This window comes from Tachypleus tridentatus, chromosome 4 (assembly GCF_004210375.1).
Source record: "Tachypleus tridentatus isolate NWPU-2018 chromosome 4, ASM421037v1, whole genome shotgun sequence".
Lineage (NCBI taxonomy): Eukaryota > Metazoa > Arthropoda > Merostomata > Xiphosura > Limulidae > Tachypleus > Tachypleus tridentatus.
The window spans coordinates 72,337,361-72,354,325 of record NC_134828.1 but is presented as its reverse complement, the minus strand read 5'-3'; the positions used below and the strand labels follow the sequence as shown (position 1 = coordinate 72,354,325).

The 16,965-nt window shown below is 33.0% G+C and overlaps 1 protein-coding gene across 1 annotated transcript in view; it reads right to left on the bottom strand.

Moving 5' to 3' along the window:
- LOC143249416 (cell adhesion molecule CEACAM5-like) overlaps positions 1 to 16,965 on the bottom strand; it is a 117,097-nt gene that overhangs the window by 90,507 nt on the left and 9,625 nt on the right. Inside the window, exon 2 of the mRNA XM_076499235.1 lies at positions 393 to 529. Within this exon, the coding sequence (XP_076355350.1) occupies positions 393 to 529 (137 nt within the window). The remainder of the gene's footprint in view (positions 1 to 392; positions 530 to 16,965) is intronic.

The following is a 16,965-nucleotide window of genomic DNA, read 5'->3' as shown; positions in this document are numbered from 1 at the left end:
CGGTGGGTGATGATGACTAACTGCCTTTTCTCTAATCTTACACAGCTAAATTAGGGACGGCTAGCACAGATAGCCCTCGAGTTGCTTTGTGCGAAATTCAAAATCAAACAAACAAAGATCCAGTCCACCGTTGGGTGAGAGCCTAATGTTATATTACCAGAATAATAAATGTAATCCAAAGTTGACACGATAAAAATAAAAACATTCCTAGATCAGTCTTTTGGATACTTTACAAGTAAGTTTTGAAACTACTGTACATAAATTATGCACAATCTTGCTCTCGTTTGTCAGCCTAAAAGATAAAAAAAATCAACTTAAGGTATGGGTATAAATCTAAGTACCTGAAAGTTCTGAATTTAGTTTTTGTACTTCACTTGAATATTGGAACTTACCAGAAAACACTGTCCACACCATAACCAGTAAGATAAATGTTACTTCAAAGGAAAACCTCTTTCCTTGAGCTGTTTTTATAGCTGTAGCTTTCACAAACGGTCTCAGAGTTCCTGACATCAGCCGCATTTCTTGACACCTAAAAAATAGAGTTGGAAATAATAATTGGTAGATGGCGTCTTCAACACAGTTTTTATTATATACGTAACAAATATATTTAATAATCATTGTTTCTAAGTTATTAATTTATAAAATACAAAGACACACAAACGTATACGGATATTTTAATATCCATTTAAATATGTAAATGTAAATAAAGTGTACATTACATTTTTTACTTCTATCTGATTTTACGATGAATTTAGACATTCTTTATCGTTATATTATACTAAATTTTTCATTGAGATAGTCCTTGGAAATGTTTTATGATAATGAATAAATTTAATATAGCGGAGTTGAATGTAGGTGTCCATATATATATAAATTATTAGTGTATTAAACTGGAACTCCTAAAGCGACTTAACCTGATATGAAAGTATTTTGATTAGGATTCATCAAAACAGTATTGTAAGAGATAAATCTCAATAAGATATATTTAATCATTTAAAGGTTTTTGTTGCTTTTTGTTAGATTTCACGTAAAGTATGTTAAGGCCAAATGTATATGCAAAAACGGCTCGTTTGGGTTGAGAAAATATTTTACATAGAAGAGCGAACAACGTTTCGACCTGACGATGACCGAAGAAGGTCGAAACGTTGTTCGCTCTTCTATGTAAAATATTTTCTCAACCCAAACGAGCCGTTTTTGCATATAAATTTCTCAACAAATGGGTTTCTCGACATCACTGATTAAGGCCAAATGCATTAGTTTTAACTACTTTCGAGCTGATTTCAAAAACATACACCGCCTAATCTTGAGCTATTGCTGTCACACAGAATAATTGTTTTTCACCATTACTATTATAACACACTCGCGACCTGAATGTGCTGTCAGGAGCGCAATCATTTGTGTTTTTTTTTCCTATAGTAACGGGACTCGAATCAAAGAACCACAGCAACACAATTTGCTTCACTAACCACACGTAAATAAGTTTCTTCTTATTCAGCTCAACAAAACCTTATCAAAATAAATGAATTTAGTTTAAACTTTATTTTCGATCTTTGTATTCTGTTATGTCGAAAAGAACAGACCAAAGAGTTTTTAGATAACGACGCTAGGGGATTATTTAAAATTAAAATAAATTACCGTAAAATACAGTAGTTTGTATTCATTTCAATACTCCCCCTAGTGACACAGCGGCATGTCTGCGGACTCATACCGCTAGAAACCCGCTTTTAATACCCATGGTGAGCAGAACACAGAAAAATATTATTTTATATTTAATCTAGAGTAAAAGATATTATTAACATATATTTTTATTTATTTTTGTTAAATGTTATTCCAATGCTAGCAACTTTTAACTACGCGATTAAGACGTTAATATTTTTTTTTCTTTATCATATCAGTCGATCTTCTATAGGTGCTTAAGGTAATCAGTTGTACAATAATGTCATGGCACAGTGCAAGAATTTTTTATTCTTAAGGCCGAAGAAACTGATTTGTCATTTCTTACGTTAAGCAAAGTATATGATTAGAAATATACATATGAGTACTAGGTTATATTACAAATATTATAAACAAATGAATAAAACTGGAAGTATGAGAAGAAGAAAAAAGAGCAGTTGTGAGATTTAGTAGTAAATAAAAACAAGACGAAATTTGGGTATCTCTAAATAGCGACACCACGAGTCTAGGTATGAAATGATAGAGGCATTTGATCTCTGTGTTAAATGTCTATGAAATGTTACCGTTTAGTACAACCTATGGAATTTATGTTAGGAAAACATCGTTTAATTGCAAACTTGAAATTTTGAATAATTCTACATGATTAATATAAATGCCTTTTTTTATAACTCTGCGGTATTTTGTCAAAGATTCTTTAATGTATTTAAGGCCTTTACGTATTAAAATGGATAGTTTTTAGAGGCGTTTTTGATCACAATAACTTTTATTTATAAAGTGACTTACAGAGTTTCGTATAGGAATCCATAATAGTTTAGGAATTACTAATATACTGTAAAGTCTGTTGAGATGTTATTGGGTTGTTTGATAATACCGTTCGCTATGACTTTAACATAAGTACAGACAAAAGTATCTGAATATTGCTTGAATTTAATTTGCTCATAGTTACACAATGTGTTATTTCTGTTGTAACCACCGAGTGTATCGTTGAGTTACTGAGGGGTGTTGAAGATTCTAAACGAATTCTAGGCGATGTGTTATAATACAGAATTGTTTTTTGTAAATAAAATCAGAGTTACTTGCTCATATCTCTTGTTAAATTATAAAGATCCTTTAGTATCTTTTCTGATGAAGTATTTGTTTGAGAGAATTAGGTGTAACTTTTTTCTACCACTCGAACCATTATGGTTTGGATTTCGCGCAAAGCTACACAATGACTATCTCCACTAGCCGTTCCTAATTTAGCACTGAAAGATTAGAAGGAAGGCAACTAGTCATCACTACCCACTGTCAACTCCTGGGCTACTCTTTTGCCAACGAATAGTGGGATTCACCGTCATATTACAATGCGCCCACAGCTGAAAGAGCAAGCATATTTGGTGGAACGGGGATTCGAACCCGCGACATTTAGATTAATCTAGTGATCGATTATAGTGGAAACTCCTAAATGTTTTTCCGTTACTACAGTTTGTTATTGGACGTTTCAATAACTGCATCAAAATGTTTTTTCGTGCATCTGCAGTTAAGTTTCGAAATTGAGATCTGTTAAAACTTTCCAATAAAAACACGATGAGTGGGTGCGTAAAGTTATGTAGAACTCAGTCCATCGTAATCTGAAAAATACATTGTTGCTTAGTTTGTCATTATTAATGTTACGTAAAATATTATCATAATTACAAAACGTATTTTTAATGGGTGTCTACAAAGAATATCTTACCATTGTAAATTAACAGTGCAGATAGAAAGGTCTTGTTAGTAAGTCAATAAACCGTAAAACGAGGAGTATTTTACTTTCTTTGGATGTTTCTGGTTCATTTGAAAACACTGCTTACAAATAACACGATATGAGTTATTTAAATTAATGATAAATCCCTGTGGAGCTTATATTGAAATTGGTTTAAAAAACTTACGTCTTTTCCACTGCAAAGTATTTTGATTTAAAGTAAACTGAACGAATTTTTATACGTATTAGAAGTAATTCCTCTATTGAAGTTAATGGTGTATTAAGCCTATTAGCTCGGTTTTGCTACCGTTATTACGACGATGACGTTTGCTAGGTTGATAAAAAGTAAGGATTAGTTGAACATTTGCAAGTAAAACAAGAATTATCAATCTTGTATTTAAAACCTACAAACGATGGAGCTTGACATGCTGATATGGTTCAAAAAACAACAACAGTCAATCCAGAAAAGATTAAGATAGTTTTGATTAGTCAAAATAAAGCCGTGCCATTTGGCACTATTTCCGAAGTTTTGACCGTTGGACTAGACCCATGACTGGACTCCAGATAGTAAGAGCAAACTTGAATAAGGTAACATGTAAAGGTGAAGTAGAACAATATGTCAATAAAACATGTGGCTGTAAATGTGATCGGTTAAGTGTAGTGATTAAACTAAACTGTAGGTACAAGACGGATGAGGGAAGAAATTATTCGGAACTTTCCCAATCGATATGATATATCAGCTGAATCATAGACTCATTAATTGATTACTGCATTGACAGCGAATTATAAAACAGGCACAATGGTATTGTTATATTCAAAAAGAAGAATTGGAATATATATAATAAATCACTTATTTCAATGTCTTGTGAAACTAACAGAACACTAAGACCAAAGCTGCAACACTGAAGTCAAAGCAGATGCATGAGTTATTACAAGATGATGTCTCTAGCGAATCTCAAATTAAAATGTTATTTTTATAATGAAGAGTAAATATAAGGATGGTAAAATGCCCAGTATGGTAGCGACATAGTATAATCCAAACAAGTTTTATCTTACCATATTTTCACTGATATGCAGTTCTTATAAATTTTTTTCGTTTTAGAACTTTTGATGAGCTTCATTCATCGAGATCTATTGAAATAACCCTAAATCATTTAATGATTCTTCTGTTGACCACAGAATTAAGATGGCCCTAGCGTAGTTTTAAGCGAAAATTCTAAAGAAAAGAACAACAACCAGTTTTCCGTTTAAAATTGTTACTTAAAGCGGAATTTTTTTTAAATATTGTAATTTAAGTTAGTAATATTTTTCCATATTTATTATTTACCCTGTAGAATTATGTGGAAAAAAATGTTGTTATGGTGATGCAGTCTGTCACGACTGTATAACGTATCAGTCGATAAAGTAGCGCAGGTGAATTTTGTCTAAAATTCAAGTAATGACCAGATAATTGTATTGTCGTGAATACATCTTTCATTGATTTCTTGTCTCTGGGCCGGCATGGCCAGGTGGTTAAGGCACTCGACTCGTAATTCGCGGGTTCGAATCCCAGTCACACCAAATCTGCTAGCCCTTTCAGCCGTGGGGGCGTTATAATGTTACAGTCAATCCCACTATTCATTGATAAAAGAGTAGTTCAAAAGTTGGCGGTGGGTGGTATTGACTAGATGTCTTCCCTCTAGTCTTACATTGTTAGCTAGAAACGACTAGCGCAAATAGCCCTCGAGTAGCTTTGCGCGAAATTCAAAACAAACCAAACAATTCTTGTCTCTTCCCCCACTCGTCGCATACGCTTTTTTGGTGTGTTTTTTTTTTCGTTTTTGGTGTCTGGCATATATTGTTTAACGTCATTACTTTCTATCTTTATAAGTTCTTGGAGAAATTCGTTCTAAAAGAGTTAATGGAATGTGTGGAAATATGATAAATGGTAGAAAGCATAGACAGCAAAAGATAGAAAAATGAAAAACAAATAGAACTAGCTGAATTTTCTTCACTCTTCTTTATGACTAAAGTAGCAAACAAACTGGATTTTTGAATTTTTGAAATTAACTGATGTTTTTAAAGTTAACTTTTGTTATCAAAGAGTGAGTTAATTTACTAAGAACGAGTAGTGTGTCAAAATTAGCCTAAGTCTGACTTCTTGGCTTGATTAATAAAACATGAAATTCACGCAACTGATTCGTTAACTTGCAAAGAATGATATATGCAATCTATACGTTAATTGATTAGGGTAAGCCTTCTTCCGCACGTATAAGGCTTAACAGTCGTATTTAAAGAAAAATCAAGTAAATTTCTTATGAGGTTGAACTTAGCAATGAGAGAGTTTTTACAAGAAGTCGGTTAAAAGATATTCGCTCAAAAATTATTACAGAATTAAACGTGTGGTAGAGAAACATAACGCAATAAAAATGATACAACTTGTGGAATTGATTCTCCATGTCATAAAGCAAAACATTTCTTAATCTCTATTTCTCATAATAGTAAAGAAGCCGGTTGAGAAATCCCCTTATGTGCCAGAAACAAAAAATTGAAGGCCAGTATAATCAGCATTCCTTTAAGTCCTTTCAGAAACTTATTTTGTGGATGATACTTAAGTTTGTTTAGAATTTCGCGCAAAGCTACACAAGGGTTATCTGCGCTAGCCGTCCCTAATTTAGTAGTGTAAGACTAGATGGAAGGCAGCTAGTCATCATCACTTACCGCCAACTCTTGGGCTACTCTTTTACTAACGAATAATGGGATTGACCGTCACATTATAACGCCCCTACGGCTGAAAGGGCAAGCATGTTTAGTGCAACGGGGATTCGAAACCGCAACACTCAAATTACGTGTCGATTGCCTTAACCACCTGGCCATGACGGGCCGAGATATTTAGAAAGAAATGTTTAAAACAACCTGTTTATTATGCTTGAATATTAAAAACCCCAATAAAGTCAGTAAGACTTACGTACTTGTGCATTATATTATTAAAGAGACAAACTACTTTTATATAATACAAATATGAAATATAATTAAATGGAATTTAATCAGCATAAGATAAATTAATTAAATGAAAACAAAGTATATTTGATGAGCTTAGATTGATTTGATTTATGTCTAAACATATTATTAATTTATACAAGAATCGTGTTTTATGTTTGTTCATTTTGAAAAAAGCTATGTATTTAATTTAGGTTTGTTACGCTTAATTGATCAAATGGTATTTAATTTGTTTTTGTTATAGATTTTCAGTAACATTACAATCTGAAGAGTAATATTTGAAGTCCCGAATCAAGTAAACAAGAAGAGAGAAACATACTATTCAAAGTATTGCAGTGTTTTGTAATTTGCATGATTTTGATATATATATATATATATACACACACATATACACAGGGCTGTCCCAAAATATATTTTGTATAGGAGGTGAGAGAATCACACAACCTATAGTTTTGCGAATTGGTACACATGTACAACAACATAAACGAAACACATTGATTAAAAAAAAAAGCCACCATAGGTGAGAATGCAAGATGACTATGAAATACAATATATAATATGAAATATTCCATATTAAGGATTCGGCATTATCGCTACAGGAAACACTAGACGTTCACTATACCCTTTTTTCGTTTCAGGAACAGACTCTAGACAGCAACACGAGGCATATCATCATGTTACGTTTAATGTGTTTTTTACATCTTTAATTAGTTCTAAACACTCTTGCTAATCAAGCTGTAAATGAATGAAACGACATTAAACTCATATTGTTTATCGTACTTTTTGATAAAGTTATGTGATAGGTAATGTGGTTTCAAAGTCATAACGTCGCCTATAGTCGTTTTTAAAAACGTATTTTACATGTACTTTTATACATCTGTACCATTTATCAAAATTACAAGGTTCGAATCCCCGTAGCACCAAACATGCTCGCCCTTTCAGCCGTTATACTTGACGGTCAATCCCACTATTCGTTGGTAAAAAAGTAGCTCAAAAGTTGGCGGTGGGTGGTGATGACTAGCTGCCTTCCCTCTAGTCTTACACTGCTAAATTAGGGACGGCTGGCACAGATAGCCCTCGAGTAGCTTTGTGCGAAATTCCAAAAAAACAAACAAACAAGTAGTTATATATAGATATTTTATGTGCATTATTGGAAATAATTACGTAAACCGTGAACAAAATTGGTATAATTCACACATTATTGGATTATCCACCTTTATTGTAAGAAAATGAATTGTGACAGATCAAAATCACGTAGTGACAGTTCACACTGTGACTGACTGTTATCCAGCCAACTAGAGAATGCCGCGTCAGCATAACAGCTATGAAAGTGTAGGCAATCACATTATGAAAGATAAGTGCAATTGCAGTTGTCAGAACAGAAGTGCTGCATGACAAATGCATTGAAATCCAACATTGTGAGAGACTGAGGGGAAATTTCATGTTGCAATAGGATAAATCAATACCATAGTTAAAACACAACACCTGTAGTAAAGAATACTAGATGACCAATGCAAGACTTAGTTGCATAACGGCTAATGGTTATAAAAATCTACACAAAATTGATTGTGTCCTCAGTGTCATTCCTATAGAACCAAGGCATATTGGGCAAAAATTCACTTTCTAGCAAAACAGTGATCCTAAACATGCAGCAAATGTACAAAAACGATACCCAGATGGAATAAAGGATAGATAAGACACTCTCAACCATGGTTTAGCTTGCAAAACGTCCAAGTAGTGAGCTTATATGACAACCAACAGGTCAAACGGGAGAACAAATAAGTTGGTTGAATTGAGAGAAAGAACAAAGCATCTGGAACAATATCACGTAACCTTAACTTGATAACTTATAGTAACCTCAAAGTGTATAAATACACAATAACAGCACATTGTAAAATTTATTCGTTTTTATTTTATACTATCTGTAATAACGTTATATTAATGACAAATTGACCATTTCTTTGCAGCGAATCATTTGACTCCTAAGTGTATCACATATGCATTTCCATTATCATTTCCAATACACTCCCTGGTTTCAAGCTAATGTAATTGGTAGTATCAGTATGAATTTATTTGCAATAAATGTTTTCTGGTATTTATGGTTTAAACTTCCTATTGTTTACACTAATTTAAATACAACTCCTTGTGTATATACATATTTATACAACTTTTCTATCTTCACTTGTTAAGCAATAGGCAACATTCACAACAAACTAACGTCTTGAAGTTTTCATGATACTCTAATGTTATAAAGTTTTCATAATACTCTAATGTTATAACTTCAGTAAATTCTTACTGTTATTTGCGAGTAGTGAGATGCATAATATGTCTTGTCGTTTCACACTCACACGCCCCGCATGGCGAGGTGGTCAGGACGCTCGTCTCGTAACCTGAGGGCCGCGGGTTCGAATCCACGTCACACTAAACATGCTCGCTTTTTCAGCCGTGAGGGCGTTATAATTTGACGGTTAATCCCACTCTTCGTTGGCAAAAGAGTAGCCCAAGAGTTGGCGGTGGGTGATGATGACCAGCTGCCTTCCCTCTAGTCTTACACCTCTAAATTAGGGACGGCTAGTGCAGATAGCCCTCATGTAGCTTTGAGTAAAATTTGAAAACAAACAAATCACTCTGAGACTACAAGTCAAATTCAGAAGGTCGTTTGACAGCTTTTATTTTAGGATTTTTTATTTTTTTTTTTGTATGACAGGTGATGCCAACTGATTAAAGTTATTGTTATTCTTATGTTTAGTTCCTCTGGCGTTTTAAAACATATATCTGATAATCACATGAGTAGCATCCCACATTTAGATCTTATATGTGTCCAATATAACTTAAAATTAATAACGTGTATAACTACTTCTGAACCGTTCAAGTACAGCAGGAAAATACAGCTCTCGTAAGATTAAAATCAAAAACTTAAAAGACAAAACCAAGTAGCTAACAATAAATACACGCTTCAGTCCCTAGTAAAAATCAATATGATAGTCAAAGGCTTGCTCCAACATGACTGAAAAACTCAGACTTTTAAGTAACATTGAAAAATTTACCAAAAAGCGAGATTAATTGAAAGATTAGAACAAACACTTCAAAGTGAATTCAATCATTTGCTGTCTCTACGGAAACAGGCTGAGTTATTAACAGACCTGCTACTATAACAGCATAGGTAAACAATTAATATTAAAACATCTTAATAACAGGTAAAATATTTAAACAACATTCCTATATTCATTCATTGTTCTCTAAATGTCTGGGATTGTTTTTCACTCGAATAACTTTTAATCAGTTCTATAGTCTATTTAAGCAAACAACAAAATTATAATGAGAAGGAATTATTAAAGGAAAACAAAGTAAGAACACTCGCTTGGAAGACATTCTTCGTTTATATTCAGATAAGTAGCAGTGCTGTGATATAACATGTAGAATTAAGAAAAGGAATGCTAATCAATTCTGCTGCTTTACTTCACTTAGCAACAGATATTGAATAATGTATATTTGCATACACGAGTAAAATTAATATGAGTTAAACCTTTTTAAAGAATAGAGGGCGAAACTAACAAGGTATATTTACCAAAAATTATTACTATTTTGATTTTTAATTTTCGTTTGATCTTTACACTTCGTTTTTTTTTATAGTGAAATTTTGTTAATTAAAGTAATGAAAGAGACGTAAACGTGATCTAGTAATGACAAATTAGGAACTATCTTGTCATTATTACTAACACAAATTCTAAAATATAATAATTATTTTCTACAAGTTTATATCAGGTTCTCAGCAATCCGTTTTCGAATATGTTATTTGTTCAACTACCTGTTCTCTAACTCTAGGGCGTTGAACATTAGAGGCAGCAAATTACATAACCAACCATCCTATTATAATATCTGTATATTCTCTGAATCAAAGATCAGATCATGGATGTTACTCGTCGGTTATTAAACAAGAAATAACAAGTCCAGATCAGATATTACATCTCTTAGCTTCAATTATATATGTGTGTGTGCATATGTATGTCTGTGTGTGTGTGTAATGGAAGTAATTATATATATATAAACATAGATTATTTTTCTCCCTTTTATATTATATTGAACATTAAATTCACAATACGTATTAACGGAAGATTTAATTTAATTTAGAGGGAAGGCAGCTAGTCATCACCACCCACCGCCAACTCTTGGGCTACTCTTTTACGAACGAATAGTGAAATTGACCGTCACATTATAACGCCCCCACGACTGAAAGGGCGAGCATGTTTGGGGCGACCGGGATTCGAACCCGCGACCCTGGGATTACGAGACGAACGCCTTAACACATTTGGCCAGTCAATACCTTTTTCAATTAGAATATCAGTGCATAGTGAAGAGAAGAGTAGATCAGGCAATTCTGTTTTTAATTACAATATAAGTAGATAGCGAAGAGAAGAGTATCTCAGTCAATACCGTTTTTAATTATAATATTAGTAGATAGTGAAGAGAAAAGTATCTCAGGAAATTCTGTTTTTAATTATAATATAAGTAGATAGCAAAGAGAAGAGTAGCTCAGTCAATACCGTTTTTAATTATAATATAAGTAGATAGTGAAGAGAAAAATGGCTCAGTTAATACTGTTTTTATTTGGAATATCAATAGATAGTGAAGAGAGGAGTAACTTGAAAGAAAAAAACAACGAATAAAAGAATAACCAACGCGGTATCGCACACTATGTTTGTTTTTTGTGTTTACTTTAACATTTAATTAGTGTCGGTGTCACAGGAAACTAACACTGCATGCTGTCTCTATTGCTGTGTTTATTGATTGGCACAAACCTACATTCATTGTATAACAGCACACGAAAATTTTGTAGTTATTATAGCGTTTTAGAATAAAAATGTTTTTTGTTATGAAGTCTTTATTGTTTATTTTATAGAATATGATCTGTCGAGGATGATGTTTTCAACGTATATTTATATTTGAACAAACTTCCGACTGAGCTGTAGTTTAATTTTAACAACAAAATATTTATTTGAAAAATAAAAATAAATACTGTAACAGGCTTCATTTAAACTAGTAAATAATAGTTAGAAAATAATTATTAATATTTTCAAAGAACTATATTTTCTGTTTATTCTTAAATCGTACACCATCTAATATAAAAATGTTCAAAGATTGCTGAGCTCTTACATGCAGCTTTCGACTGTGTTCATTACACCTTACAGATGGTTCAGTACGTTGTATTAAAACTGTTGTTAATATGCAAATTAACAAACTACTTGAGAACCACGATCGATATAAAGTGGCAGCTTAAAGGTTTGTATAAGAGCTGCAATTTGGCATTGTTTGACGTTTCATATTTAATATAATGTCACCAAAAAATCGTCGCTATTGGGAAGCATATGTTACAACCCCTTCCGACGCACAGTACTTATAAACTCAGATAATAGGAATGTGCAAGTTGATGTTTTAGAACTTTCATGATGGATGTATCTCTCGTACTAAATTTTATTGGAAACCAAATTAATTTACATCATCTTGAGAAACCACGACCGTTCAGAAAGAGACCTGATACGAGTCATCCCCTAGTCGTGGTAAACAAAGTGTGCGGCGTTTCTAAGAAGTTAGAATTCAGGAAGACAGAGGTCAGTGGTATACGCCGTCCTTATGCCCCAAATAACAAACGGTATGCACCATAATCTCAGAGGCAAGAGGACTTTCGCCTAGAAAAGCGGCACTCATTACGTCTATACAAGCAGCTTCAATTTCAAATTTTTCAATATAAAGCAGCTATGAAATGAATAGTCATTTGTTTCATTTTCTACCAGGTCATAATGGTCAAGTCGCCAGACGTAACACCTGGAGTTTTGTGTTATCGTAATGTTGAAATGGGAGTGTGGAAACTGTTGTATTCAAGCAGAGCGAAAGGAACTTTGAATATGACAATCTCACGACAGAGACTTTACAAATGGAAACTACTCTACAAGTATTTTCAAAGATGCACAGTATCAGAGAGAGCATAACCGAATGTGGTAACAAAAATTGTAAGTACTTGGTGAGGCTTCAAAATCGTTTTCATTGATGTATTTAATATCTGTATTCCTAAATAGATTAGCCAGAACCTGTAGAATCTCATGGACTGGCTAAATATTTCGTATGTACGAGTCAGAGGTAACAGCAACAAATGTGTTACACAAGATTTTATCGGACATTTGTCATTGTTTTAAGCTACATCAGGGGTACAAAGACATAAACAATCATGAATAATTTAAACAACTCTGCTCCATTATGTGAGAGGCTGAGTTAGTAAACCATTTTTCACTGACAGATTAAAACGGTTATAATCTGCAAATGTCGATCTAATATATTGAAATATCACGACTTACTTGAGTTATTCTTTAATGCTTATGAAACCAAAAACGTTTAAGATAACACTTTAGAGAGAAATTGTATAAGAGTTCAAGGCTTGACGATGTTTAAAATCCAGAGCAAGATTTTATCAGCTAGCAAAGTAGATTGATTCTAGAAGTCCAAGTTTTACTCTCATTAATGTTTAGTACAAATTATTATGGTATATAAAAATGCCTTACAAATTTAAAACATATGAGACGGATCAAGTGGTTTGAAAAGAGAGAGAGAGAGAAAAGACGGTCCGTCCAATTTTCCTTGGTCGTAACAAGAGTCCCGAGCTTCTTAAAATAGCCACCACCGACCGACAATTCGATTTGTTTAAAAACTATAATGAACATTGGCGAGTTTATAAACTTCAACATCACGGTTTTCTGTATAAACCTCTAAAATGTGATTTTTATACTGAAAGCTCTTAATCCATGGTTTAAAAACAAAGAATCAAATACAATTTTTTTTAATTACAACAGAATAAAATCTAAACTTTAGCATTTTAAACCCATAAACTTTATTACTGAGCCACAGGGAGGGAAATGAAGAGTCTCCTAATTGAATAAATAATTTACACACTGCTATAAATTGTTTGTTTGTTTTGAATTTCGCGCAAAGTCACTCGAGGGCTATCTGCGCTGGTCGTCCCTAATTTAGCAGTGTAAGACTAGATGGAAGGCAGCTAGTCATCACCACCCACCGCCAACTCTTGGGCTACTTTTTTACCAACGAATAGTGAGATTGACCGTCACATTATAACGCCCTCACGGCTGAAAAGGCGAGCATGTTTGGTGTGACGGGGATTCGAACCCGCGACCCTCAGATTACGAGTCAAATGCCTTAACTACATGGTCATGCCGAGCTACGATAATAGGCTGCTATATAACTCATCAGTGCTAAAATTTGATTTGTTTTTAGATATTACTCATCCTCTCACGATATTTTTTATTAGTGTGTGACTTGACTGAAAATACTTTATTCAGTAGTTAACTTGTATTCCAACTTCATAATTAATATATGGGTTTATGTCCAATTGACAGAAACATACATTAATATGTCATCTTTGTTTTATTCCTACTTTCTCTCAGTCTTCGCCTGGTAGAGAGAACGCTCGAGTTTGGAAATCAAACCCATCATTAAGGACAAAGCGCGTGGTGTTTACTAGTTTCCTTCCTTCTAGTCTTATACTTCAAAATTAGGAATGACTAGCACTGAAAGCCCTTAAGGGGCTGTGCTTGAAATTCAACAAATAAATATTTCTGTTTTCGGTCAAAAACCATAAGTAAATAGATAAAAAACGACAACAACATTCAGAATAATGTGTGACATACAATAAAAGAAACATGAAAATAGTATACTTGCTATGGAATGTGATCGAATGACACCAAAGCCAAAAATAATCCTTATAACATAATAAGAAGAGATATTAGTTCACCTGTAACGTTCAGTTCACTCAGAAGTCTCTTAAACTGTTTTTTTCTTTAAAGTGAACCGCACTTGATATTTTCATTTCTTGTTAGAGTTTTTCATATGTGTACAAGTCCAACTTCGCTTGATATTCAAGTCTCTCAGAACATAGCGTCAACATATAACGTAAATTTCACCTGTCATTTTTGACACTCATAATATAACGTCACTATGCAGGGTAAGATTCAGTTGACATTTATGGTTCTTATGACGTAACGTCACTATAAAAGGTAAGCTTGATTTGACATCGACATTTGATTCTGTAAACATGCATTTACATTCACTTTATAAAACAAGCATGCAATTAACTTATATGATAAACAAATAGCATGGTCACAGAATGTTTACCATGACAATAAACCATGACTCTTACCTGTATACCAAAAATGACAATATATGTCTGGTTTTGTCATTTTGAGTATGACAAAATGATAAACCTTTCACAAAAAGTGCCAGTGTTTAAGACTAGGTGATTGGATCCTTAGGAAAGAATACAACAGTCTTTAAACGTTACTGGTGCAGAAATAAGCTGAGGCATTGGTGTGACTGATTGTTCAGTCCTTGTAGGAATCGTTCCTAAGACTGCGATAATAGTTTCTGACAGAACTATTTTTTTCATCTCCGAATACTGTATAATATCGGCCCATTTGGAGGATCATAACTGACAGAGCTTCATATATATCGAAATCTCCGGAGCTAAAACGGACAGTTTCACTAAAACTAGTGTATGTTTCGTTTACTATGATTGTCTTGAAACTATAAGGAAGATATTCAAATGCTTCGGTGTTATAAAGAATTTTACTTCAAATATCATAAAAAGTCTGAATGGTTTTGTATGCCTGTTTTTTTTTCTTTTGTTCTTATGAAGCTGATAGTTTTGTTGGGTCTTCTAACGTTAAGTTTGAGAATACTTATGTTGTTGTTATCAGAAAAAAAAAAAAAACCGGATAATCTCAATTTTTTATGATATTCTAATCTTCTAATATGGCGCTGCGATCTTTATTTCCCATTATACCTTCCATGTTGAATTATTTTTCATCCTGCCTGCTAATCTAGGCCTAACTTCCTATCTTCCTTCTCGTCTTCCTGCTGTTGTTCTTATCTCGAGCTGCTTTATGTCCCTTTCTGTTTTTGTTTTTAACCTGTCTTGTTTGTCAGAACTGATCGCAGAATTGTGTCGTTTAACTTGGTTACTTACCTCATCTATTATACATAACCAAAGCAAGATGGAGTAGTCTGTGGTCATCTCTTTCTACATTATTCTGAAATTCGAACTTTCCTGGTTACAAAGAGGTCGCACAGTGAAGCTACCATTTGAAACGTGTCATTTCGAGTTCACTCAACCACTCGTACGTTATTTCCTACGATCTCGTTCGCTTATTTACCGAGACATATTTATAGTTATTGTTTATCAATAGTTTATCAGTAGTAAGTTCAAGCAAAACATTTACTTCTATGGATGGTTGTTTACTAATATGAAATGACAATTATCAATTTTTCATAACCTTTCTGTCGTGTCGTGATATCAGTACTGCCTAATATTCTTAATTATAATATATTTCTATTTAAGAAGGAAGGTTTCAAAATGTTCAAACAGTTCCTAACATGATAGAGAACAGTTGCTTGCTTGTTAACAGTAAGACACACTTTGGGCTATTTGTGTTTGCCCATCGTGGAGATCGAACCCCTTATCACGGTGTTATAAGCTCGCAAGCAAGCCTATTGCTGAGCCATAAGGAGGCTAATAAAGAAATATAAAGAAAGAGATTAAATAAGATTAATATTTGTATATCAGCTTACTTATAGGCTTTAAAGAAACTATATGTATTTGTTTAATAGAGCGTTGTTCAACTTCAATGTATTTATGATTAACTTAACCAAAAATATAGAAATTTATAGTGAAGTAGTGACATCAAATTATTATCTTATAAAGTAAACGAAATATATATCTTTACATGGCATAACTTTAGAGTTAAGAGCTCGTAGAAACCTCGAATGGTTTTATTTCTTGCGTAATTAGTTCTCTTCCATTATTAATGAACTAATGGACTATCATATACAGGAAAAGTCGTATTTAGTAGGAAAGTTTCACTTCATCAAATAAAATTATTTGTTTCTATCATTCAAGGTTGAGATGGTGAAAGTCATCTAGTTATAGCATGAATCATGCCCAGCGCAATGGAGGAAAGCCAGGAAAGATCTGTTGGATAAAAAATTGTCTGTCCAATTTAATGTTAAAAATATAAGAGCTCGTAAACTGAAACATTCATTAAAGAATTATATCGATTATGTAAGAGATCCTAAGCAATCGAGCTTTCCTAGTTTTCTGTTTAGTTTACTTCATCTGCTGGTACTGATTTTATATCCTACGAACATTAAAAATCTGGATAGGAAAAATTAACATCTTTAACTCTCCAACAAACTGATTTCTAAAAAAATGATTAGCATCAGCACTGGACGTTAATATAAAAACTATCGGTGATTATGCTTATCTAAATTTTAATTTTCAGTATTGTAACAATTAGATGAAAAGTTATTTGACATTCTGAACAAGGCAGCGTAGCTCAAGTCATCATATCATGTAAAAATAGTATTTCCAGAAACGAAATAACAACAACAATCGCTTTTTCTAGCTTTTATAATATTTATGCATCTAAAAAAACACATGTAATTTTTTTACTGTAATTCCTGATATTAATTTTCTCCATCACGTACAATTTTTTTACGAAATATAATATGTAGTTTTACATAAATGAATCATT